Consider the following 25817-nt stretch of genomic DNA (forward strand, 5'->3'; position numbering starts at 1 on the left):
CCTTAAAGATCCCGGTGGAACAAATACCTCCAGTGAAAAAGATTGTTTTTTTGATTCAAAGAGCTGGCAATACTTCCTCAACTGAGGGGATCAGGCTTGATTTCCTAAACCTCACCCAATACTTGGAAAATTCAGAGTTAGAAGTAATTGAAAGAACTGTGTTATTTGTTTCTTTATACTCAGAGCAAGACTTTAGTCTTATAATGAAAGATTATTTTAAGAAGTGTTATATCAAGGTCAACGCAACTTCGTAGGAAAGTTTTCCTATCTATGAGATCTGAGGTGATGGCACTAGGCATGAATTTCCATCTTCGCTACCCATGCAGATGTATGATTAAAATTTCCAATACTACTTTTATATTTTTCAATGCAGATCATTTGAAGGAGTTCATTAGTAGAAGACAACTTCCTATAAATGAATAGGATCAATAGTAATATACCGTGCAGTAAATGTCGTTTTTTCTTTGTAGTAATAAATCTGATGTTCTTTTCAGGAATTATAGTAAATACGCTCCCCACAATATTTTCTTTATAGATTTTTTGAGATATGAGAAGTATGAGTTAGGGTCATGATATTAATGTACTCTGGAACATATGGTTTTCTATTTTCTTTGTCTTGTTAATATTTCCTCTTGTCTCTTGAAATATATTTCATACAAAGTTATTCTTTGTAAATTTTGTTTAAAATGATAAATAAAAAAATAAAGAAGCTATTCTTAAAAACAAAATTGCTGGTTTCATGGATAAACATGGCCTAATGCGGAAGAGCCAACATGGATTTAGCAAAGGGAAATCTTGTCTTACCAATCTACAGATTTTTTGAAAGTGCTAATAAATATGTGCATAACGGCAAGCATGTCAATATAGAGTATCTGGATTTTCAGAATGTGTTTGACAAAGATCTTCATGACACACTCCTCAGAAAATGAAAAGTCATGGAATAGTAGGGATGTGCATTCGTTTGCAACATATTGGCAATCCGCAACGTATATGCCATATTCGTTGTATTCGTGGGGGTCACGAAACGTATGGCGAACCCCCATGAATACAATGTATCACTAACGAATAACCCCCCCCTCCTGACCCCCCCCTCCCAAGACTTACCAAAAGTCCCTGGTGGTCCAGCAGGGGGTCCTGGGGCGATCTCCTGCACTCGGGCTGTCGGCTGCTGGTATTCAAAATGGCGCCGATAGCCTTTGCCCTTACTATGTCACAGGGGCTACCGGTGCCATTGGTCGGCCCCTGTCACATGTGACAGGGGCAGACCCTCACTGGACCACCAGGGACTTTTGGCAAGTCTTGGGGGGGGGGGGTCAGGAGGGTGGGGGGTTGTAGTTAATTCAATTTAAAGGGTTGGGATGGGGTTTTTTTGGGAAACGAATACATATGTAACTAATGAACGGATCGATGTCCCCCGAGAACGGATGCAACGGATTTGGGTCCCGACGAATATGAATACCAAATGGGACGAATCCGTCCCTGCTGCACATCCCTATGGAATAGGATGTAATGTCTTATTGTGGATTGGTAATTGATTAAAAGACAGGAAACAGTAGGACTAAATGATCAGTTTCCCAATTGAGAAAGATAAAATAGTGAAATGTCCCAGGTCTTTGTGCTGTTTAAGAGATTTGTAAATCTGGAAAAAGAGCAGAGAATGGGGAACTGCAGAAGGACCTTATGAGACTGGAGGACTGGGCATCTAAATGGCAGATTACATTTAATGTAGACAAATACAAAGTAATATATATGGGGAAAAATAATCCTAACTACAGGTATACAATGCTGAATTTCATAGTAAAAACCACCACCAGGAAAAGGATCTTGGAGACACTGTGGACAATTCTCAACTCAGTGTGAGGTGGCAGTCAAAAAGCAAGTACAATGTTAGGAATGACTCCAAAAGGAATGGAAAATAAAGAATGGGGTGTGTGAAGAAGTGTTTTTGACCTGTATATAATGGACACTTGCCCCCTTGCCTCTAGTTCTAACATGTGCTTAAGAGCACCAGGAGGAGGAATTATAATAATTATTTTGTGTTTTTTTGTGTTTGTATATTTTATTGTAATCCACTTAGAAGGATATATATTCCATGAAAGCTGCATATAAGATTTTAAATAAATACCTCTATCAATCTATGGTATTGTTATACCTTGTGTGGTCACTTCATCTAAAAAAAAACAAAAAACAAAAAAACAAAAAAAGTATGCAGAAATAGAAAAAGTACAGAGAAGGACAACAATGATAAAGTGAATGGATAGGTAGGGCTCTTCAGCTTGGAGAAGAGACAGCTCAGAGGGGATATGATAGAGGTTTATAAAATCATGAGTGGGGTGTAACAGGTAAATATGGGATGACTATTTATGCTTTTAAATAGTACTAGGACTGGGCGATACGCCATTAAAGTAACAGCAGATTTAAAACAAAATTGGACAATATTTTTTTTCACTGAATGCACAAGCAAAGTTGGAGAATTTGTTGCCAGATGACATGGTCGGGGCATAGCTGGTTTAAAAAGATTTGGACAAGTTCTTGGAGGACAAGCCCATAAACTATGTTTAGCCAGGGTAGATCTGGGAAAGCCACTACTTATGCTTGGGAGTGTGCAACAAGACCTGATTTTGGGGCATTTGTGACCTATTGGCTACTGTCAAAGCCAGGATAGTGGGCTCCAGTGGACCTTTGGCCTGACTCAGCATGGCACTTATGTTCTTACAAGTATGACAGCTGCCATCAAAATGACCTGCCCACGGTAACAGAGTCAGTGGCAGACGAGATGCTCTTATACCAGGATCATTTTTTTACTCCGAAATCAGAGTTTTACCTTTCTCCTGTATATGTAAAACATTGTCAATTTATTAAAAAAAAAAGTTTGTCTCAATGATCTTCAGCTAAAGCAACTATTTCAGCCTCCTCCTTTCTTTCCTCTAATAAGAACAATCTTCTCTCAATCTTAGATTGTCATATTCCCTTTTGATGCCTCTCAAGTTTGGCTATTCTCTAGTGTACAAGGATCACCTTGCTCCAGAAAGCTAAACAAACTGTCCAGCCTTGAGTTCAGGTAGGTTAAAGACTACTTGCAAATGGAAATCTAAGGGCTCTCACGCCTTAGGTCGGATCAGACCACAGTTCTAGAAGAAAAACTGCTGCAGGTCACACTAGCTAAAGACATAAGAACGCTTTTGGTTATTTATGGCACATGCGGAATTATTTCGAGAGACATGTCTGAGCCAGAAGATCTAGTACAGCACAAGACAAAGTGCAGAGAAGTGCATTTCTTAAGGTTATAAGGAAATATTGGAGCAAACTGCCTCCCGCATGCCCAGTTATGGCGATCAGGACCTACAGTATTATACATATATTCTATAGACTGCTAAGAGGAAATGCAAAAAGTTACTTAACAATTCCCCAGACAAATACCCCATGTAACAAACAAGAGCATCTAAGCAACTGCATGTTTAACTTTAGCGCTCAGAGTTGGGCATCTGCAAACTAGTGTAAGCAGCTGTTAGTGATAATGTCTCTACTACAAAGATTTTGGTTCTTTGCATATAAATAAACACACATTCATTGGTCAAACCATGCTGAAAGTACACAGAGCACATGGTACACTTCTGAGCAGAAATGGAGGTGAGGGTGTCTCCGTACGCAGACAGATGGGCGCGCACACAAACACACACACGTGTGCGCTTTTTGCACATATAACAAAGACAGCCAAGGTGGCCAGCATCCCTTGAACAACTGTAAACTTTTCCCAAAGCTTGGAAAAGATCCGAAGCTCATTTAGGCTTTGTTTTTACACTTTCTGAAGATCGCAAGCTTTGGTTCGTGATGTCCGCGCGTGCATCTCTCTCTACATGCAAGTCTGTGCAACAGCGGGACCCATCGTTAGCAGCAGCAGAACATGCACGTCCTCAGGGTGCAGCCTCATCTTCCTTTACGTTGGGAAGCCCCGACTCCTTCACGCTGTCTCCACTGACTTGCTTTCTACAGGACAAGCACCAACAGGAGCATTTGTTACCAACAGTTTTTTGTTTTTTTTTTAATTCTTTATTTATAAATTTTGCAAGATACATTTTATAATGCAGTTACATATATTCAAATTAACACTTGAATATTCTTTAGGAGCAGGGTTACTTCAAATCGTTTCTCAATACAACATTTAAATCAGGCATAATTTTCCCCTTACTCCCGTTACAAAACAAAATGAGGAGCTTAAGTTGAGCAATTAAATGCAATTCCTAAAATTAACATAACTTACAGAACTCGGAGTATTTATTTCTACTATAACCAATTGCCTGGGGTCTTAAGTGCTACTACTCTCCTTTTGTTTCTTGCACTCTTCCAAAACTTTTTCTAAATGATCTGGATCATAATACACAAATTTTTTCCCTTCTCTATGCATGATACATTTACACGGAAATCTGATAATTATATTTATACCAAATGTTCTTGCTAAATTGGCTAACGTTATGAATCTTTTTCGTCTCTGCTGTGTTTCTTTTGAAACGTCAGGGTATACCCATATTTTTTGTCCAAGGTAGGGAGTGGCTCTATTTAACATAAATTTTTTTAACACATTGTCTCTATCTATTGATAGGGCAAATTTCACTACCTGGGAGCTATATGATGTTTCAATTAGTTCAGTGACGTTCAAAGATGTTTCCCTTATTTCTGGGGGAGAACTTATTCCCTGCTCTTTATTTATGAAATAAACACTTGCAACAACAGGTAATTTTTCTATAGGTATTTGTAAAATATCCATAAAATAATTTTTTAGTTGCTCCTGCAAAGATGTCATCTTACATTTTGGAAAATTTACTATTCTTAAATTGGAATATCTTATAGAATTTCCAAATTTTCCACTTTTTTTGAAATTAACTGCTCTCCTTGAATTATAGTGGACTGAACTTTCTTAATAGTGTTTATCTCATCTTCAACTTTTTTCAAAGTTACCCCACAGTTTGTAACAATAGGGTTTATATTCAGCAAGACTTCTTGCATATCTTTAATATTCACAATGAGTTTCAATATGTTATTCTGAATTACAGACATTGCTTGCCACAACATTTCTAAAGTCACTGATCCTTTATCAGGCATTTGTGTAAATGGTAAAGCTTGAGAATTAATCTGTTCTGGATTTGAGGCAGACTTCAAAAAGGGAGAGGCACTACCACCAGGTGTTTTATTACTTCTATCAGGACCCAACATGTTACCCCTGATAGAAGGCTCCTCCTGGACCTGGGGAAGATCTTCTCCTCCTCCCCTTTCACGCGCTTCCTTAGTGTCACTGCTCTCCTCAATCGGGCTCGAATGAAGAAACGATATACGTTCCTCTATTGAGCCTATCGCAGTGACAATGGATGCACCCGCAGGTGGAGTAGGTGTAATTGGAGCCCCGGGACTGAGAGTCACATCTCCCAACAGAAGGGAAGCTTGCTCACCTACCCCATCTGTAGCGGGATTCTCCGGGGTTGCTCCCTCCATTGTCGGATAAAAAGTCGTCAGCATTGTCTGTCTAGGGCTCGGTCTGGCAAGGGTTGAGGGTTCTTGCCTGATTTTGCCCTAGCTGACCGGAGGACAGGGAAAGAGGGCGGAGCCGAGTGACGTGAGTGGCGGAAGGGAGGTCCTTGCCTATAAGACCACAAGGCAGGCGGCGCCCCGCCGTCGTGGCGCGCTGCCTAAGCCGCGCGCTCCGTAAGGGGCGCGCGGCTTTGACCGGCTTAGACCGGCGAAGGCTGGGAGGCTGCCCGATACGCCAGCTTGGACTTGCTTATATCCAAATTTATATATTGGACATTACAGAATCGGTGGAAGTCACAGCTTTGTTCTGGTTAACACTATTTTGATAGAATTTCCTCATGCCGCATACTAAGCGTAAGGGCAAAATACCAACAGTTTTTAATTCTTTTTATTTACAGATGTTTGTATTCCATATACTTTTATCAAAAACGGTTCGAAACTGATCATATCATAATACATAAGCTTATACAATAATTAAGACTGCTCACATTCCTACACAAAAAGCACCATGGGCAGAGGTCTGGATACAACAGATCATGGAATCCAGTGCTGCATGATGTAAGTTTCAGTGTTACTTTGTGCTTTCTATAGGTGTGCAGTTTTCTGTTTTTATGTCTTGGGGCCTGGTAGGGATAGGCCTCCCATAGCTCATGCTTAGAAAATATTATGCTGTATTTGCTATGGCAGTTGCAGAGTGCCAATAACAACTTCTCTGGTATCTCCTGCCTCCTTGCTATAAAAGAAAATTATTCCTTACCTGCTAATTTTCGTTCCTGTAGTACCAAGGATCAGTCCAGACGGTGGGTTATGTCCCCCACCCAGCAGATGGAGTCAGACAAGGCTTCGGAGGGTGCTGACATATAAACCAGTGCACCCTCTGCTAGAGCTCAGTATAGAGTATATCAAAGCCAGAATAAAAAACTTACGAAGGATGGATCAAGTATTCCCAACCACAACAGAACATAAACCAGGGCAACTCGTGCCCTAACTTTAATTTGCAGAAAGAACCGTGGAACAGGCTCATAAGATGAGCAGAACAACATGTTTCAGAATGAGCAGAATAGACCGAGCAGGAAAGACCCCAAGAACCCAGTAACCAACGAGGTGGGCATCTGGACTGATCCTTGGTACTACAGGAACGAAAATTAGCAGGTAAGGAATAATTTTCTTTTCCCTGTACGTACCAGGATCAGTCCAGACGGTGGGATGTACCAAAGCTTCCCTACACCGGGTGGGCCCTTGAAAGCCCTGCTCGAACAACCTGGTCGCCGAAGTGGCCGGAGGCGGACGACGATAGGTGCAGACAATAATGTCGCGCAAAGGTGTGCAACGACTTCCAAGTCGCCACTCGGCAAATCTCCTGGGAGGAAACAGACTGTACCTCGGCCCAGGAAGCTGCCTGTGAGCGAAGAGAATGGGCTTTGACTCCCAGCGGAGGAGCCCGACCCGCCCCTATGTACGCAGCAGCTATGGCTTCCTTCAGCCATCTCGCAATCATCGTCTTCGAGGCCTGAGACCCTCTTCTCGGCCCCGACCAGAGGACGAACAAGTGGTCTGAGACTCTGATGTCGTTAGTGACCTCCAATTAGCGGATTAGTGTGCGTTTGATGTCTAGAAAGTGAAGCGATCTTGGTTAATAGAAACATAGAGATGACGGCAGAAGAAGACCAAATGGCCCATCCAGTCTGCCCAGCAAGCTTCACACATTTTTTCTCTCATACTTATCTGTTTCTCTTAGCTCTTGGTTCTATTTCCCTTCCACCCCCAGTTTTAATGTAGAGAGCAGTGATGGAGCTGCATCTAAGTGAAATATCTAGCTTGATTAGTTAGGGGTAGTAGCCGCCGCAATAAGCAAGCTACACCCATGCTTATTTGTTTTACCCAGCCTATGTTATACAGCCCTTATTGGTTGTTTTTCTTCTCCCCTGCCGTTGAAGCAGGGAGCTATGCTGGATACGCGTGAAGTATCAGTCTTCTCCCATGCTGTTGAAGCAGAGAGCCATGCTGGATATGCATCGAAAGTGAAGTATCAGGCACATTCGGTTTGGGGTAGTAACCGCCGTAACAAGCCAGCTACTCCCCGTTTTGTGAGTGCGAACCCTCATTTTCAGCAGTGAAGGACAGGAGCTCTACCATCTGATTCAGGTGGAAGGTAGAGACGACCTTGGGTAGAAATGATGGAACTGTCCGCAAGGAGACACCGGAGTCCGTGAAACGGAGGTAGGGTTCCCAGCAAGAGAGCGCTTGGAGTTCCGAGATGCGACGAGCAGAACAAATGGCCATCAGAAAGACTGTCTTGAGCGTGAGATCCTTGATGGAGGCGTTGCGCTGAGGCTTGAAGGGAGGGCCTGCCAGCGTCTGAAGGACCAAATTAAGGCTCCAAGAAGGGCACGGATCCCTCACCGGAGGTCGAACATGCTTCACTTCTTTGAGAAAGCAGGCGATATCCGGCTGCACCAGGAGCGACGGATGATCTGTGTACTGGATAAGCGAGCCCAGAGCGGCCACTTGGACCCGTAAGAAATTGTAGGCGAGGCCCTTGTCCAGTCTGTCTTGAAGGAACTCTAGGATCTGAGTGACCGAGGCCCTTATAGGATGAGAACCAAGCGCTGTGCACCACATCTCGAAAACCTTCCAGACCCTCACATAAGCGACTGAAGTCGAGGTTCTGCGGGCCTTCAGGAGAGTCGAGACTACTGCCTCAGGGTATCCTTTGTGTCTGAGGCGGCGCCGTTCAAAAGCCAGGCCACAAGACAAAAGCGTTCTGCCTGATCGAAAAATACTGGTCCCTGATGGAGGAGGCGAAGAAGGTGGCCCAGCCGGAGTGGGCCGTCCACTGCGAGCTGGAGCAGATCTGCAAACCAGGGGCGACGTGGCCATTCGGGAGCCACCAGAATGATGGGCCCCCGATGGACCTCTATCCTCCTGATGACCCTGCCCACAAGAGGCCATGGAGGAAAGGCATAAAGTAGAAGGTGGCGCGGCCTGGGCAGAACTAGAACTTCTGCGCCGTGCTCCTGCCTGCGGCTGAAGAATCGGGATGCTTTGGTGTTGAGAGACGTCGCCATCAGGTCCAGGCGCGGTGGCCCCCAAAGGCGAATGAGGAGTTGCATTGCTTCGTCGGAAAGAGACCACTCTCCGGGGTCCAATCACTGCCGACTCAGGTAGTCTGCCTGAATGCTGTCTACGCCCGCAATGTGTGAGGCGACCAGGCGTGCTAGGTGCTTCTCCGCCCACACCATCAGGCGCGCCGTCTCAAGCGATACGTGTTGGCTCTTTGTTCCTCCCTGTCGGTTGATATACGCTACGGTGGTCGCGTTGTCCGAGAGGATCCTTACGGCCCGATTCCGCACCAGAGGTAGGAAATGTATGAGGGCCAGGCGCACTGCTCTTGTTTCCAGCCGATTGATCGGCCAGGTCGTTTGCTCCTTCGTCCACTGCCCCCGCGCAGAGCTCCGGGTGCACACTGCCCCCCATCCAGATAGGCTGGCATCGGTAGTCACTACCACCCAATTCGGTACCTCGAGAGAAATGCCTTGGGCCAGATGTCGCGGGTCCAACCACCAACTCAAGCTGTCCCTGGCGAGCTGGGGCAGGGGAAGAACGAGCTGGTAGTCCTGCGAGACTGGTTTCCAGCGGGATAGCAGGGCTGCTTGTAGCGGACGGAGGTGCGCAAAAGCTCACGGAATGAGGTCGATCGTGGAGGCCATGGAGCCCAGGAGTTGTAGATAGTCCCAGGACGTAGGCGCTGGCAGCACAATAAAGCGGTGAATTCGATCCTGGAGGGACTGGGCCTTGTCCGGGTGCAGGAAGACCTTGCCCTGAAGTGTATTGAACCGCGCTCCCAAGAAGTCCAAACACTGTGAAGGGATGAGGGAACTCTTCGCGAAATTCACGACCCAGCCCAGGGAGCGGAGGAGCCGGACGACCCTGGAGACTGCTGACTGTCCCTGCGCAAAAGACTTTGCTCGAATAAGCCAATTATCCAGGTAGGGGTGGACTAGAATCCCCTCGCGCCTCAGGGCTGCCGCCACTACCACCATGACCTTTGTGAAGGTCCGCGGGACGGTCGCCAGTCCGAAGGGGAGAGCCTGAAACTGGAAGTGCTGGTTCAAAATCTTGAAGCAAAGGAACCGCCGGTGGGCCTGAAGGATGGGAATGTGGAGGTAGGCCTCAGTCAGATCCAGGGAGGCGAGAAACTCCCCCTGATGTACCACCACAATTACGGAGCGCAGCGTCTCCATGCGGAAATGGAGGGCCCTTAGAGACGTGTTGACCTCCTTGAGATCCAGGATTGGACGGTAAGACTCGTCCTTTTTGGGTACGACAAAGCAGATGGAATAATGGCCCAAGCCCACCTCTCCTGAGGGGATGGGAGAGATGGCCCCTAGGCCCAGCAATCTGTCCAGTGTCTGTCGTACCGCCAGTCTCTTGTGGTCCGAACCGCAGGGAGAAAAGAGAAACCTGTCCTTCGGGAGGTGGGCAAACTCCAATGCGTAGCCGTTCTTTAAGATATCTAGGACCCACTGGTCCGATGTGATGTGGATCCACTCCTCGTAAAAGCGAGAGGTTCGTCCTCCAATCCATGGAGTAGAGAGGTGGGTGAGCTCGGCATCATTAAGTGGATTTGGAGGGGGTCCCCTGGCTCGTCCCCTCCCGAGGAGGCTGTCGGCCACGAAAGGAACGAGGCCAAGACTGGGATCTGGAGGAAGGTGTCCGGGGTCCCACCTCCCTGTAACCACGGTAGCAGCGCTGCACCCGGGACCACGTCCTGGAGGGAGTAAACGACCTGAAGTTCCGCTGGCGATCCTCGGGCAGGCGGTGGACCGCGTTCTCTCCCAGAGACTTGATGATCTGGTCTAGATCCTCACCAAAAACGTACTTGCCCTTAAAGGGAAGGGAGCCCAGGCTGGACTTGGAAGAAGAATCCGCCAACTAGTTGCGAAGCCATAGGAACCGCCTCGCCGACACCACCGAGACCATAGATCTCACCAGGACCCGGAACAAATCGTACAGGGCGTCTGCTCCGTACGCGATGGCGGACTCCAGGCGGTCCTCCTGGGTTGCTTCCTCGGTTGGCAAGGCTTGTGAGGTGAAGAGCTGCTGAACCCAGCGGAGGCTCGCCCTCTGCGCGAGGGAGCTACAGATGGCAGCGCGCATTCCCAGTGCCGAGACTTCAAAGACTCTCTTGAGGTAAATCCCCAGCTTCCTGTCCTGTAGGTCCCGCAGGGCCGTGCCACCCGTAACCGGAATAGTTGTCCTCTTGGTGACTGCCGATACCGCTGAGTCCACCTTCGGAACCCTGAGCAACTCCAGAAAGTCCTCTGGGAGTGGATAAAGTTTATCCATGGCTCTTCCGACCTTCAGAGGCGCTTCGGGAGAATCCCATTCCCTGGCCACTAGCTGCAGGAAGATGGGATGGGTGGGAAAGGCCCGGGACAGAGGGCACAGGCCGGCAAGGACAGGGTCCCCCTTTTTGGAGGATGAGGCGAGAACTGGCACAGACAGTGTCGGTGGCTCGAGCGGAGGATCAAGATCCAACTCCTGAAGGATCTGGGGGATGAGATCCTCGAGCTCCTCTCTCCTGAAGATGCGGAGGACCCGCGGGTCATCTCCATCCAGCTGTGCCTCCGAGGGGGTGGCATCCGGATGAGCTGGGGGTCCCCCCCCGATCCAAGAGATAGCCCGCCCCTCCCAGTGAGGGTGGTACAAAGTGGACCCTGGAGGGCTCCTGGGAGGTCCCTGTCGCCCCCCCCCCCCCCGCCCGCTAGGTTCGGTGTCCCCTGCGAGGCATCCGCTAAGCGGGGTGTCTTGGCAGGAGGTGGTTCTGGAGTGGGCGCCCTGGGGGCTTCCAGGCGCTGCAGATAGGCATTGTGCATGAGCACAATGAACTCTGGGGAGAAGAGGGGGGGGGGGGGCGATCAAGGAATCATCTGAGGGACCCTGGGCACTGAGGGCAGCTACCGGCGTTAGGATCGGTGGGGAATCGCCACGAAAATCCTGCTCTTCCTCCTCTGACAGCTGTGAAACATGGTCCGGGGGATTCAAAATGGCTGCTGTTCCCGCGGAGAGTGGCGAAGGGGACGGCCCACACTGCCCAAGCTGCACAGAGGCGCGAAAAGAAAAGTTGCTTAGCGGCCCTGAGGTGCCCTCCCCACCGGGGAAGCACCTAGAACAAATGCCCTCACGAGAGATCCTCGACCCCGGCTCGCCACAGACTGCGCAGCGGGACGGCCGTGGCATGATGTCCGGCGGCCGAGGGAGGAGAGAGGCAAGCCGCGGGGGGGGGGGGGGGGGGGGGGGGAGCCCACGGTTCCAAGAAGTACCATGGGGGGGGGGGCAGAAAACCAGCCTCCGCTACCCGCAAATGCCCCGGACGGCAGCAGGGGAATCTCCCCTTCCTGCTGCAGCGGCCCCAGGGAAAGAAACGTCTCGGGGCCGCGGGGCAGTGATCGGCAAAGTGGGGAGAGGCTGGCACCACCAGCGTCCACCAACCCCGGGACGCAGCACCTAAGCTGAAAAGGGGAAAGAAGCAAAGCGAATTCACTTACCCCAAACGAGGAAGAAGAGAGGGGAGGGTAGGAGAAGAGAAGATATTGAGGCAGCCCAGCCTGCAAGCCAGAAGTTTAACACCCTTTTACTTTTTTTTTTTTTTTTTTTTAAACTAACTTGATCCAACCTTAAAGGAACAGACTGAGAAGAAAAACAATTGAAGAAACTAGTCTCCATACAGGGGAAGCGTCAGATTCTCCTACTCCTATCTGCTGGAGTCAGAAAGATACTGAGCTCTAGCAGAGGGTGCACTGGTTTATATGTCAGCACCCTCCGAAGCCTTGTCTGACTCCATCTGCTGGACGGGGGACATAACCCACCGTCTGGACTGATCCTGGTACGTACAGGTAATGCAGGATCACTAGTGTGGTATCATTTGCACATAACCTTGAAGGAGCGATAGCGTTAACAGAATTAAAAGCCATGGATCATCAGAGACATATCGGCCTGAATAAACTGAACTCTGAAGGCTGAACCTTTAGTAAAAATAATCCAGCAGGGTCCTGTTTCTGCGATGGCCCCCACCCCTAGACATTTCTAGGAATGATGGAAATTGAGCTAAGGATCTCTGTTGCACAATGCTTTTCACACCACTGGGTCTGCTTCCAATACATTTAGATATTTTGTTACTATAGTTTGCCTTATAAAGTCTCTCAGGCCAATACAGTAAAGTGCGCTCCGGTGGCGCGCAATGTTAGCCCCCGTTGGACGCGCGTTTTTGACGCGCTATTTTTACCCCTTATACAGTAAAGGGTAATAGCGCGTGTAAACGCGCGTCCAATCCCCCCGAAACTAATAGCGTCCGCAACATGCAAATGCATGTTGATGGGCCTAGTAGTTATTCCCGTGCAATACAGAAAGTAAAATGTGCAGCCAAGCCACACATTTTACTTTCAGAAATTAATGCCTGCCAAAGGTAGGAGTTAATTTCAGCCGGTACCAGGAAAGTGTGCAGAAAAGCATAAAAAACTGGTTTCTGTACACCCTCCAACTTAATATCATAGCGATATTAAGTCGGAGGCCCCAAAAGTAAAAAAAAAAAAATTAAAAATAATAATAAAAATTTTTTAAATCTACCCACGGCCCGCTGGTTGGAAGACTGACGCTTAAATTTGCAGGTGTCCATTTTCCGAACCCCTGGCTGTCAGCGGGTTCGAGAAACAATGCCGGTAAAATTGAGTGTCGGCTGTCAAACCCGCTGACAGCTGCCACTTCTGTCAAAAAGGAGGCGCTAGGGACGCGCTAGTGTCCCTAGCGCCTCCTTTTACCGCGGGCCTTCATTTGAAGATTTTTTTTCCTGAATTGCGCGCCCAGGAGAGGGGCCTGGGCACTTGTCGGGAGAGCGGGCGCTCGCCGGCTCTCCCGCGGGGCTTTCTGCATCGGCCTGTTAGGTAGTGCACAGAGAAGAGCTGAAAGTGCAGAAGCTGCCTATATACAATGAATCAATAACGCACTGACAATTACAATTTAATCTCTGATAATTAAAAAATAAAAATCCTTTTCTCCCAGAAAGTATTAACGCTAAGACAAAATCAAACTATAACTTAATATGCCTATGGTACTATATACAAATGTATTCCTTTTATTAATTTCATTTTTACTCATACTTGTGCAATTGTACTGCCTTAAAACCTTTGAACCAGATCACAAAACATTGCTGTGTTCTTTACATCTTGATGGTTGCTCCTTTACATGGTTTTTAAAGTTACTTTTCTCCATGCCAAAAAAAAATGGCAGTGTGCAAGAGATACTTCTGGGAAGTGCCTGTCACACCAAAAATGCCATGAACTTGAAAGTCAAAAGCAGCAGCAGCAGCAGCTTTCAGCTCTAGGACTTCAAACCAAATAAGAAATCCAGAACTCAATTTCATATGTACCATTATAGGACAGAAGATGCTGTAATAAGAGCCAACTGAAGGACGACAAAATAGCAAGCTGGATACTTACTGCTTGGCATAGTTTGCAAGGGTCCAGAAGGATATGGAGCTGGGTCACTAAGAGTAGGCCCGACATGAATAAAAAAATAGCTTTCTGCAAAATCCCACAATGCTTTGGCAAAGCAGAAACAGGGACCGAAAGAGAAAGCTGCAGCTGCATGTGAGAGCAAGTCATCTGCTCAGAGGACATTTGCATGGATGAACTGCAGTAGCTCTGCTTCTCATCAAGTAACACATTCTACCTCTTTATAGGATGTTTTACCACAACCATTTACAAGTTTTAACAATCACTATATTTTTTTTTCTACATTTGTCCCTCCCATCGCATGGCAATCCTCTGGCTAAAAAGGTATTACCCACAGTTCTCTTCCATCAGCTAGCAAGCATTACTACATTCAATGATCAGGACACCCTTTTCCCAGTCATGCCATGCTATAGAAACAGATGTACTTGGAAACCAAGCCAGGGTCTCCTGCATGACACTGCTCTGGGGGGAGGGGTTAGCGGAACAGCCCCTTGTATGTTTAATCATTTGTTGTTGTTGTTAAATTGTCTAGAGTGTGTGAGAATACTGGCAATATATGCCCTATGGAAACATGTCCTTAAGACTTGTAATTCCTTTTAGGGAAGAATTAATGTACATTTTCTTTTAGATTTAAAAATTGCTTAACATATTGTTGATACAGGCAAGGGTTAATACTGAATTCTGGTCCTTGATTCCCTTGGAGGGGATAATTAATTCTTAACACACTCCTGTGATAGTAGGAATTAACATAATTTTGACATATATAAAGTACTCAGAAAAAGTTTAACCCAAGTATAATAAGAATTACAAGTTCTTACCATTGTTTCATTGAAACCAGTCTTTTCTCATGAAATAACAAGGGTATAAATTAGACAATTCTGGGTTTCATGAGATACAATAATGTACAAAGTAGGAACAATAAGATTGATTCAGAATCAGTAGTTTCCTTAGTACAATTGGCTAATTAGACTCCAGTGCTCAAATAATTTGGTAACAAGTAGAACCCGCCCCCCCCCCCCCCCCCCTGCAGAGTAGGTCTGAATGAATGCGCGTCTGAAAGGTTTTGAGTTTGGTCTTCACTAAAAAACAAAAAATTTAAGAGAATCTACTAAAAAGAGTAGTTGATGCTCATTAGTCTGGACAAGGTTACAAGACCATTTCTAAACATTTGGAGTTCTATCCATCTGCTGTCACAGTCAACAAATAGAAAAAGGTTTTAAGATTAAAGTAACTTTCCAGGCGTGATCATCCTGCCAAAATCACCAAAGAGCCTACCGGAAGTCATCCACAAGTCACAAAGAACCCTAGATTAACATCTAAGGATCTGCTGGCCTCTCTTGTGGCTCATGTAAAGGTTCATGGGTCAATCAACAGGGAAAATCTGAATGGGAATAGTGTTTATGGGAAGCTATCTAGGAAGAAACCACTGCTATATAACAAGGACATTTCTGCTTGCCTCAGATTCGCCCAAGAGTTTCTGGATGACCCACAATTCTTCTGGAATAACGTTCTCTGCATAGAAGAATAAAAAATTTAACTTTCTGGTCACAACAACAAAAGTTTTGTTTGGCAAAAAAACAGACAGTGTCTTCCAGATTAAGAACCTCATCCCGACTATCAAGCCTGGTGGTGGAGGTATTGTGGTGTGTGGCTACTATGCTGCATCAGTACCTGGATAGTTTATATTACAGAATCCATGGTTCCATCAATGATGGCAATCAGAAAATTCTCGAGGAGAATTTGTGAGCCGAAGCTGAGCTGAAAGTGGGTCATGCAGCAATAACGACCCTAAATATTCAAGTAAATCTACTACAGAATGGCAGAAGAAGAGATTTCATGTTTTGGATTGGTTGAGTCAAAGATCCGACCTAAACCCTACTGAAATGTTGCAACAAGACCCGAAGCAAGCTGTTCATGAAAGGAAGTCCTCAAATGTCAGATATGAAACAGCCAAAATTCTTCAAGTGCAATGTCAGACTGATCAACAGTTACAGGAAATTGTTAAAAGTTAAAGGTTCGCATATCTTGTCACACAAGGATACATATTGTTGAATCTTTAAAAGCTGAATAATCAAAATATATTTTGTCATTTATACAATGGGGTTATCTTTCTTTCTTATCAGGGTTTCAATCAGGATCTAATCATGTTTTGAGTATAAACTGTGCTAAAATACAGACCATCCTAGGGAGAGATCAAGTGAGCACCAGCATTAAGAAAAGTTATTAACATTAGGGAATCTGTTTTTTTGTTCCTTGAATCACTGAACAGTTTAGCTTAAGGCTGGTACAAACTCATGGTTTAAAAATACAGTCCCAGGGCACACAAAATAAATTAAAACATCAGTTTGTTTTATTTATTTTTTTTTAGCTAAACCTTCTCCATCCTTGACTGTACTAATGCAGCCCCTGAACGCAACAGGCAACCCATTTCCAGGCTGTGCTCAGAGAAACCAGCAATCCTTCAGTGTTGTTCTGTGCTTGCTATGAGACAGCAAGTTAACTTGGGCAGAGATAGTCCTTGCCTTGTCAATAGATAGTTGATGGTATCTCTAAGAAGAGAGATTTATTGCATTTATTGGACCAGCAGACATACGATAGGATATACTGAGTTGTGTCTGTGCTTCCTTCCTCAATACACCAGTCAATACACATTGCCTGTTTTCACACAAAGAATGGGCAGTTTGGGGTAATCAGGAGCAACTTAATTTCTTAGGAAAACGGGTACCGGTTAAGGCAGCAAGACTGGAGTGTTTCTAAAGTTGCCAGGCTCTTTTTAGACCAATCCTACTCACTATTAATTTAATTTAAAACAAGTGACAGGAAAGTCTAAGCATCTGCACTTTGATGTCTTTAAACTGAATTCCTTGATTTCACAATACATTTAGGACCAGGGCCCACCTTCCTCTCTCCCCTTATAAGCCAGGATACATGGCCTTTGAATGGGAAAACCTTAATCAAGACGACACTCCTTAAAAAGACTAACCTGCAGCTCATCTGAGTGGCATAAAACACATCAGTGAGATACATGAAGGCATTGCTCTGCTGGATGCACCCTGTACCTGCTGGGGATCCGATGATGCATAAATGCTTTCCTTCATGCACTTATGTGATCCCTAGCCTCCTATGGCTGGTGATTAGAACAGTAACAGGATTCAAGAAAGCCCAGCATAGGCTCGGAGGATCCCTAGCTGTGAGACATGAGGGGGTATAGCCTAGGATATGCACAAAGGATCCTTGCCATGAGAAACTAGGGGTAGAGCCTGGGCTAGACAAAGAGGACCCCTCGTTGAGAAGGGCAAACCGGAGATCAGCTGCGGGTCTGTGGCACTGCACCAGGACATAAATTGGGCAGCTTAGCTCAACCTTGCAGCTCTTATCTGCTATCACTCTATGATTGATAGACCAGAATGTGATAGCCTTGGGCTGAGTGGCTAGATGCTGGCAGAACATGGGAGTCCGCTGATATGAAGGAAATGACAGGGACCAAGGATTTCTGATAACACTGCAGACAGCCTGGAACAACTCATTCCATGCACTGTAGAGTCACAACAAATAAAACATTGGATGAAGGCAGAGTTTTGTTTTGTTTTTCTGGCACCTCGCAACTTTACAAAGTGATTTGTTAGAATGTTAATAGAAGGCACTTTAATTCCTTATTTGTAAGAATTTGTTACATTAAGCCCTTCTGGGTTTGTTTCAAACTCAATAAGGACATTGGCTTCCCTAACCATTACCAGACTTTGATCTACTGCAGCTTTACAACTCAAGACAGATCTTAAAACAAACTCCCCCACACCACCATAGTAATGCAACCTGTAATTTGCTTACATGTTTGGGCAGTTTTGTGCCTAGATTAGTCTGCATTGACCTGATGAAAGAGCATAGCTCAAAAAAGCTAGTTGAATTTACAAAGTCAGTCCAGTAAAAAGGTCTTGCCTACAGCGTGTGGGTCAATCTTTATTTCTGCATACCCAAGTGGACTAACAGGTTAGCTGCACTATTTTAGTGCTAGGGTGGCCACTGCAGAACACACTCACTATATCTGCTGTGGCGAGGTCTGTGTGCTGTCCCGAGGCAGGCCTTCTTTTTGCGATTGGGGAGCAACAAGTATTTCTAATCACGCACAAAGAACCATGTCCCACAAATTATGTACATGCTAGGCAAACATGGCCCATCAGTGGTCTATGTCTAGGAGTCACCCAATATGGACTCTACTCTGCATAGTTCCTCAGCCACACAAAAGTGGTGATGATCTGGACATATTCAGCCTGCTGCACTTTTTCTTTTTTTTTTGCACTGTGAGAAAGACATCTTCAGGCTGATTGAGAAGATATTTGATTCCAGCCCATAGAAATTTACTCCTGCACATCTCTGATTTTTATGGCATGGAGACCTTACAGGACAGAGAATCTTTCAGGGCTATGTATCATTTTAATAGGCCCACAAAGAAAAAGATGTAATACATGAACTCCCGATGTGCACATCTGGAAAGGAGACCCATGAGATCTTCAAATTGTATGTGCTATTACAGCTTTTTGTGTCTGTCCATTTAAACGGTGTCACAATGACAAAACACCTTTTCAGTGTTATCTGGGATCAATATGGCTACTGGAGCTCTACATTATAGAACAAGAAAAACTTTACAGGTCAAGAACAAGGAGGGTTGGGACACTGGGTGCCCAGAGGAAGGGAGTGGTAGCCAGAGATCTGGGTTTAAATCCTGCTTTACCTGATGGACAAAAATCGCCTTCCCTTGTTGCCTTGCGTTTCCACTTAGACTAAGCTCTTCAGAGCAGATGCCCTTTGTGCTTGTGTGTAATCTGTTGTAAAGCTGTCTTGCCTTAGGTCACTAAATAGATGCTGAAAGAATACATCCCAGTTGTGAAGGAAAGCTAAGAGCCAGCCCTTGCCCACAGTATTATGAGGCTCAAGAGAATCCTCAGTCTACAAGTTAAGAACTATTTTAAAAGACTTTGAGGAGCTTGAAAATTTTGCCGTCTGCTGTCTGAAAGAAACAAAACAAAGGGAGCAAAAAAAAAAAACAAAAACAAAAACCAATTTTTTTCAACAACACCACCAATATCACAGACCAGGAGAAGCTGCAACTCTTGCTTCTAAAGGGAAAATAATTGGTGGATCACAGATTCCATTAAACACAGAATTGTAAGAACTGGGGGTGAAAATGGTAGGGAGAAAGAGGTTTAGAACAACTCACTGGAAGCAGGATAAACACACAACACATAATTACCTTAAAAATGGACGCAAGTTTACAGATGATTTAAACTGGCACCTGCTCCGTGGGAAAATAATAAAGCAAAGAAAAACAAAAAATCATCAAGATGTGGACTAAAAGCAAACAGGCTTGTTTCTGTAAACTTAATTACCCCTTCTAAGTGAAAACAGACACTGTGTGACCGTAGCTTGAACAATGGGAGTAATCATGTGATGCCACTGTGGTTTAACAGGGTGCCAGTTTCCAGCCGAGCTGTAAAGGCAAAAGCCCTATACTGAGCTGGCACATGGGCATGTGTGCTTTTTAAAATGAGAACGTGTGTTGGGTGGGAAGAAGGACACATTTTCAGAATACCTTACAGACTACATATAGAAAGTTTAAGCCCAAGTATAAAAATGAATTACAAGTTCTTACCATGACACCACTATCTAATTAAAATTAATCTCTTCTTATGCAATAAAGAGTATAAATTAAATCATTCTGTGCTCCCTGACATACAATAATACATAGTAGAAACAATAACATTAAACCAGAATTAGTGTGAGAGAAATAGTAGGTGAACCCACAGCTTCCTTAGCACAATTAATTGGCAAATTAGAATCAGGTGCTTAAATACGTGGGTACCATTCTGCAGAATTAATCTGCATAACAGAGCCTGGGCATCTTTTCCTATATAAAGGTGCAAAAGATTTTGAGTTTGGCTTTCCTCAAAAGTTAGTAAGAATTCATGCCATAGATCAAAAAACTTCAGAAAACCTATAAAAAAGAATGAACATAAGACTTGCCATACTGGGTCAGACCCAAGATCCCTCAAGCCCAGCATCCTGATTCCAACAGTGGCCAAGCCAGGTCACAGGTACCTGACAGGATCCCAAGGAGTGGAGAGATTCCCGGCTGCTTATCCCAAGAACAAGCAGTGGATTTCTGCAACTCCACCTTAATAATGGTTAATGGACTTTTCCTCCAGGAACTTGTCCAAACCTTTTTTTAATAACAGCTTATGCTAATACTTTTTACCATATCCTCTGGCAAAGGATTCCAGAGTTTAAATATGCGTTGAGTAAAAATAAATACTCTCTCTTATTAGTTTTGAATGTATTACCTAGTAACTTCATTGTCTCCCCCCCCTGGTCTTTGTACTTTTTGAAAGAATAAACAATCGATTAACATCTACTCATTTCATAGACCTCTATCACATCTCCCTTCAGCTGTCTCTTCTCCAAGCTGAAGAGTCCTAACCTCTTTAGCCTTTCTTCAAAGGGGAATTGTTCTGTCCCCTTTATCATTTTGACTGGCCTTCTCTGTATCATTTCTAATTCTACTATATCTTTCTTGGGATGTGGTGACCAGAACTGCACACAATACTCAAGATGAGGTCGCACCATGGAGCAATACAGAGGCATTATGATATTCTCTGTTTTATTCTCCTTTCTTTTCCTAATAATCCTTAGCATTCTATTTGTTTTTTTTGGCTACTGCTGCACATTGAGCTGAAGATTTCAACATATTATCCATGACCCCCCCCCCCCCCCCCCAGATCCTTTTCCTGAATGGTGTCTCAAAGTGGAACCTTGCATTTTGTAGCTATAATTTGGGTTACTATTCCCCAAGTGCATCACTTTCCACTTGTCCACATTACATTTCATTTGCATGCCCAGTCTTCCAGATTTGCCAGGTCCTCTTGCAATTTCTTACAATCCTCTTATGATTTAACAGCTTTGAATAACTGTGTCACTGGCAAATTTGATCACCTTATTTGTTTCCATTTCCAGGTAATTTATAAATATATTAAAAAGCAGTGGTCCAGAACAGAGCCCTGGGGCACTCCACTATTCACATTTTCCATTGGGAAAATTTACCATTTAGCCCTACTCTGTTTTCTATCTTTTAACCAGTTGGCAATCCACAATAGGACAAAGTCCCCTTTCCCATGACTTTTTAATTTCTTAAGAAGTCTCTCATGAGAGACTGTCAAATGCTTACTGGAAACCCAGATACACTATCCACATGTTTATTTATGCCCTCAAAAAAATGTAGCAAATTTGTGAGGCAAGACTTCCTTTGGCTAAATCCATGTTGGCTTTGCCCCATTTAAATATGCCTATCTATATGTTCAGCAAGTTTGTCCTTTATGATGGTAGAAACTATTTTGCATGGCAGACAGACTCACTGGTCTGTAACTTCCTGGATTAAGGGGGGATTCAGTCCTTTGAATCATCACCTTTCAATATCATTTCTGGCATGGGTATATCACTTACATCTTCCTCAGTAAATACCAAAGCAAAGAATACATTTATTCTCTGTGTAATGGCTTTGTCATCCTTAAGTGCTCCTTTTACCCCTTGATCATCTAATGGTCCAACTGACGCCCTTGTAGGCTTTTTACCTCAAATATACCTGAAAAAGGTTTTATTATGAGTTTTTGCTCATCTATTTGAACAGGGTTACAAAACCATTTTTCAGCATTTGGGGGCTCCATCCAGTCAATGTCAGACAGATGGTCTACAAATGGAAAATGCCGATATTATTATTTACAGTGATTCTACCCAGGAGCAGTCATCCTGTCAAAATCACCCAAAGAGCAAACCAGAAAATCATCCACAGTCACAAAGAATCCCAAACCAACATCTAAAGATCTGCAGGCCTCTCTTGCTGCATGATACGAGGGTTCATGTGTCAACATGGAAAAAACTTTAATGAGATTGGTGTTCATGGGAGGATAGTTAGGAAGAAGCCATTGCTCCATTAAAAAACAACAAAAACCCCCACTATTGCCTGCCTCAGGTTCGCCAAAAAGCATCTGGATGCCCCACAAGTCTCTGGAATAATGTTTTCTGAACAGTTAAGACAAAAATTAAACTTTTTGGTCACAGTAACAAATGTTTTGTTTGGCAAAAACCAAACACTGCCTTCCAAAGAAAGAACATTATCCTGTCAAGCATGGTGGCAGAGATATGGTGACATGTAGCTACTTTGCTGGATCAGGAGCTGGATAACTTGCCATCATTGATGGAACCATAAATTCTGCCTTATGTCTGAAAACTCTAGAGAAGAATGTCAGGTCATCTCTCTGAGCTGAAGCTGAGCTGAAAATGGGTCAATATAACAAGACAACCACCCTAAAAGTTCAAGAAAGTGTTTGTCTTTTTTTGTTATATGTTAAGGTGTATTGATCCACTTAGCTTGATTTTTTTCACTATAGGTGGACTAAAATTATTTTTAAATAAATACTACAGAATGACTGAAGAAGAGATTTCTTGTATTGAATTGGTCAAGTTAAAGTCCCAATCTAAACCCTATTGAAATGTGACAAGACCTGAAACGAATTGTTCATGAGAAGCAGCTCCCAAATGTCACAAAGTTGAAACAGTTCTCTATGGAAGAACGGGCCAAAATTCTCAAGGGTGAGGTCAGAGACTGATCAACAGTACATTTAGTTTAAGTTATTGCTGCTGAAAGTGGTGCCACCACTAAATGAAGGTTTCACATACTTTTTCACACAAAGATACTTATTGCTGAATATTTTTCAAAACATATTTTGCCCAAGTTATTTATTCAGGGTTTAGATTAGGATCTAATTTTTTTTTTTATTTAATATAAAAGATTTTTAATCCACACCTTTTTTCATTCGGGGCAGGATACAGTAAACATACATAGCACTGTATACACAATGAGTCAAATGCAAAAGAAGAGCCAGTAGGAGAAACTAACAAACATTAAATCGTGAGACTAAATTGGTTAGCCAAATGCCTGTTTTAAAAGAAAAGTCTTTAAAGCTTTCTTGAAGGCTCATGAGTCTGGTATTGAATGGAGTAAACAAGGAAGAGAATTCCATAAGTTTGGTCCAGCAACAGAAAAAGCCCACATAGCTGACATTTCAAGTTTTCTAATAATGTTCATAATAAAAATTGTACTAAATTAAAGACTATCCTTTGGACATGTGCTTTCTATCTAACATTTATATCCTGCTATTTCATACCATGTGTCTTATAAAAATATAGAAATTCATAAATGCCTTCAATCCCCTCCTGGACGTCCTACAGTGTCCAGCTTTGGGTTATTGCTTGAACTCCTATCAAAGTATGTCAATTTTTACAACCTTGTCTTCTTAAAATACCATCGTACATCCAAGATTTGGCTCGCTTCATTAAGATTTTGCAAAACAATTTTTAGGGCTCAATGGTTTTTTTGTCATAGTGGATATTACAGATCTTTATATTCATATACTCCAATCTTCTGCTCTACTGATAACAGCAGATACCCTTAGCATTTTGGATTTTTCTAGCCCTCATCAACAGTTTATAGTGGATTTGGCTACTGTAGCTTTGACAAAAAGTTTTCATATTGAAGAATCAATTTTAAGAACAAATAAAGGGCATCGCCATGGGAGCCACCATGACTCCCTCGGCAGCACGCCTTTTCATCTTTTCATCTGAATACTGGATTTGGATAAAAAGTTGGGTTCATTTTGTAGACTATATATTGTTTTTATTTGGATCAGAACCCAGTAACTCCTTGATCAGTTTGGAAAATGATTAAGTACTAGGGATGTTAATCTTCATTTTACATTTACTAATCATAAGAATATAAGAACATAAGAAATTGCCATGCTGGATCACACCAAGGGTCCATCAAGCCCAGCATTCTGTTTCCAACAGAGGCCAAACCAGGCCACAAGAACCTGGCAATTACCCAAACACTAAGAAGATCCCATGCTACTGATGCAATTAATAGCAGTGACTATTCCCTAAGTAAACTTGATTAATAGCCGTTAATAGACTTCTCCTCCAAGAACTTATCCAAACCTTTTTTGAACCCAGCTACACTAACTGCACTAACCACATCCTCTGGCAACAAATCCAGAGCTTTATTGTGCGTTGAGTGAAAGAATTTTCTCCAATTAGTCTTAAATGTGCTACTTGGCAACTTCATGGAATGCCCCCTAGTCCTATTATTCGAAAGTGTAAATAACCGATTCACATCTACTCGTTCAAGATCTCTCATGATCTTAAAGACCTCTATCATATCATATCATCACAACAATTTCAATGGTGTTTTATCTACAACCATATTTGTCAAACCTATAGATAGACAAACCCTCCTCCACTATAGGAGCTGTCATACATGACATCTTAGAGACAACATATCAACTGGCCAGATTTTATGTCTTCGATGTTTTTGCTTGACTCTTATGGAACATAAATATCAAGCCACACATAAGAACGCTAAATTCAGAGCAAGAGGTTATCCATGCAAGGTATTGAAACAAGCTTTCAAGAGAACCCTGTTTGCCAATTGAGATTGGTTATTGATCATACAATAACAAGCTCCTCTAAATTGTTTAGTTTGTTTTCTTCTTTATATGCCTCATATTAATGCAGTACAACAGATCATTTGACGTCACTAGAACATCTTGACCTTTCATGAGAAGTTTGAGCAAGGTCCTATTTTTGCACATATTCGTGGATAAAATTTAAGAGACAGATTGGTTCACACCTATCCTCAATCGTCACATTTCACACCTAATACTATCATAGGACAATTTAAATGTGAATAGTGTTCAGTGTGCAGTAATTGCCTTGAAATTAGTTTATATTTTATCATCTGTAAACAGGCTTACCTCCAATTACAGGGCAAACATGACTACAATATCAGGCAGGTTATTTATGCAATCTCATGCCCTTGCGACTTGAATATATAGGTTACGCTAAGGGACTGGTTAAGACCCGTAAAATACTGCACAAATGCTGTTTTCATACTAACAAATTGGACACACCAATAGTAAGACACTGGCGTGAACAAAGCCATTCTATTGATGATGTCTGGTATTTTGTAATACAACAAACAGGTACAGAGGAGGAGATGTGTCATCACTATTATAAAGAGCAATATTTTTTTCTCTTGGAATACAGTTGCCTCCAATTGCCTGAATTTATCAATTGAATGAAAGGCATTCAACTAGAATATTGTACTTTTTTCATGCAAATTTAGTTCTACCTTCTATAAGGTTTCTAAAACTATGGCTCTCATTGGTCAACATTATCTTTTTGATTGGTTCATTCGTTGGCAGAACAGTAAAAAACCTTTTTTTTCTATTAAGCCTACAAATTTGCAGGTTTGATTGGATATTGAATCAACAGTTTCATTGGTTCCTTTTTGACGCATGTCTATTTGTATATATGGAGACACTATCAGATGGTTTTCTTAGCAACAGCGTCAGAGCAGTTGAAAAGCCCAGTTTCTTACTCAGCAGCAGCGGCTGAGTGGATACAAAGCTTTCATTGAGAAATTCTTATAAGTGTGGTTCAGATGGATTATTGAGTCATTTTGAATGTAATTTTAAAACAAGGACAGCTAAGTATATGAAAATTTTCTGTGCATTGTGAATTTTTTTTTTTTTTTTTTTTTAGAGGCTGCATCGATAAGTTGTCCCGATCAAGTACTAAAGTTGTTTTTCTTAGTATGAACATTGATGGAATACTACAGATGAAGATTTCTGGCAAGTTTTTCGTCTTCATTTTCTTTTTTAGATAGCTAGTGTTATATTT

The 25817-nt window shown here is 43.4% G+C and overlaps 1 protein-coding gene across 3 annotated transcripts in view; it reads right to left on the reverse strand.

Annotated features, from left to right (window-relative positions):
• The window catches only part of CAMKK1 (calcium/calmodulin dependent protein kinase kinase 1), a 336761-nt gene that overhangs the window by 9154 nt on the left and 301790 nt on the right, over nt 1-25817 (reverse strand). Inside the window, exon 16 of one of the 3 annotated variants that reach the window (XM_029612029.1) lies at nt 1463-3987. The exons of 1 other annotated variant lie outside the window; for it this stretch is intronic. In XM_029612029.1, coding sequence (XP_029467889.1) covers nt 3915-3987 — 73 coding nt within the window. In that variant the 3' untranslated portion in view covers nt 1463-3914. Of the gene's footprint in view, nt 1-1462; nt 3988-25817 lie in introns of those variants that run through there. One more of the 3 variants, XR_003858154.1, reaches the window with a different exon arrangement.

Source organism: Rhinatrema bivittatum, chromosome 8 (assembly GCF_901001135.1).
Source record: "Rhinatrema bivittatum chromosome 8, aRhiBiv1.1, whole genome shotgun sequence".
Lineage (NCBI taxonomy): Eukaryota > Metazoa > Chordata > Amphibia > Gymnophiona > Rhinatrematidae > Rhinatrema > Rhinatrema bivittatum.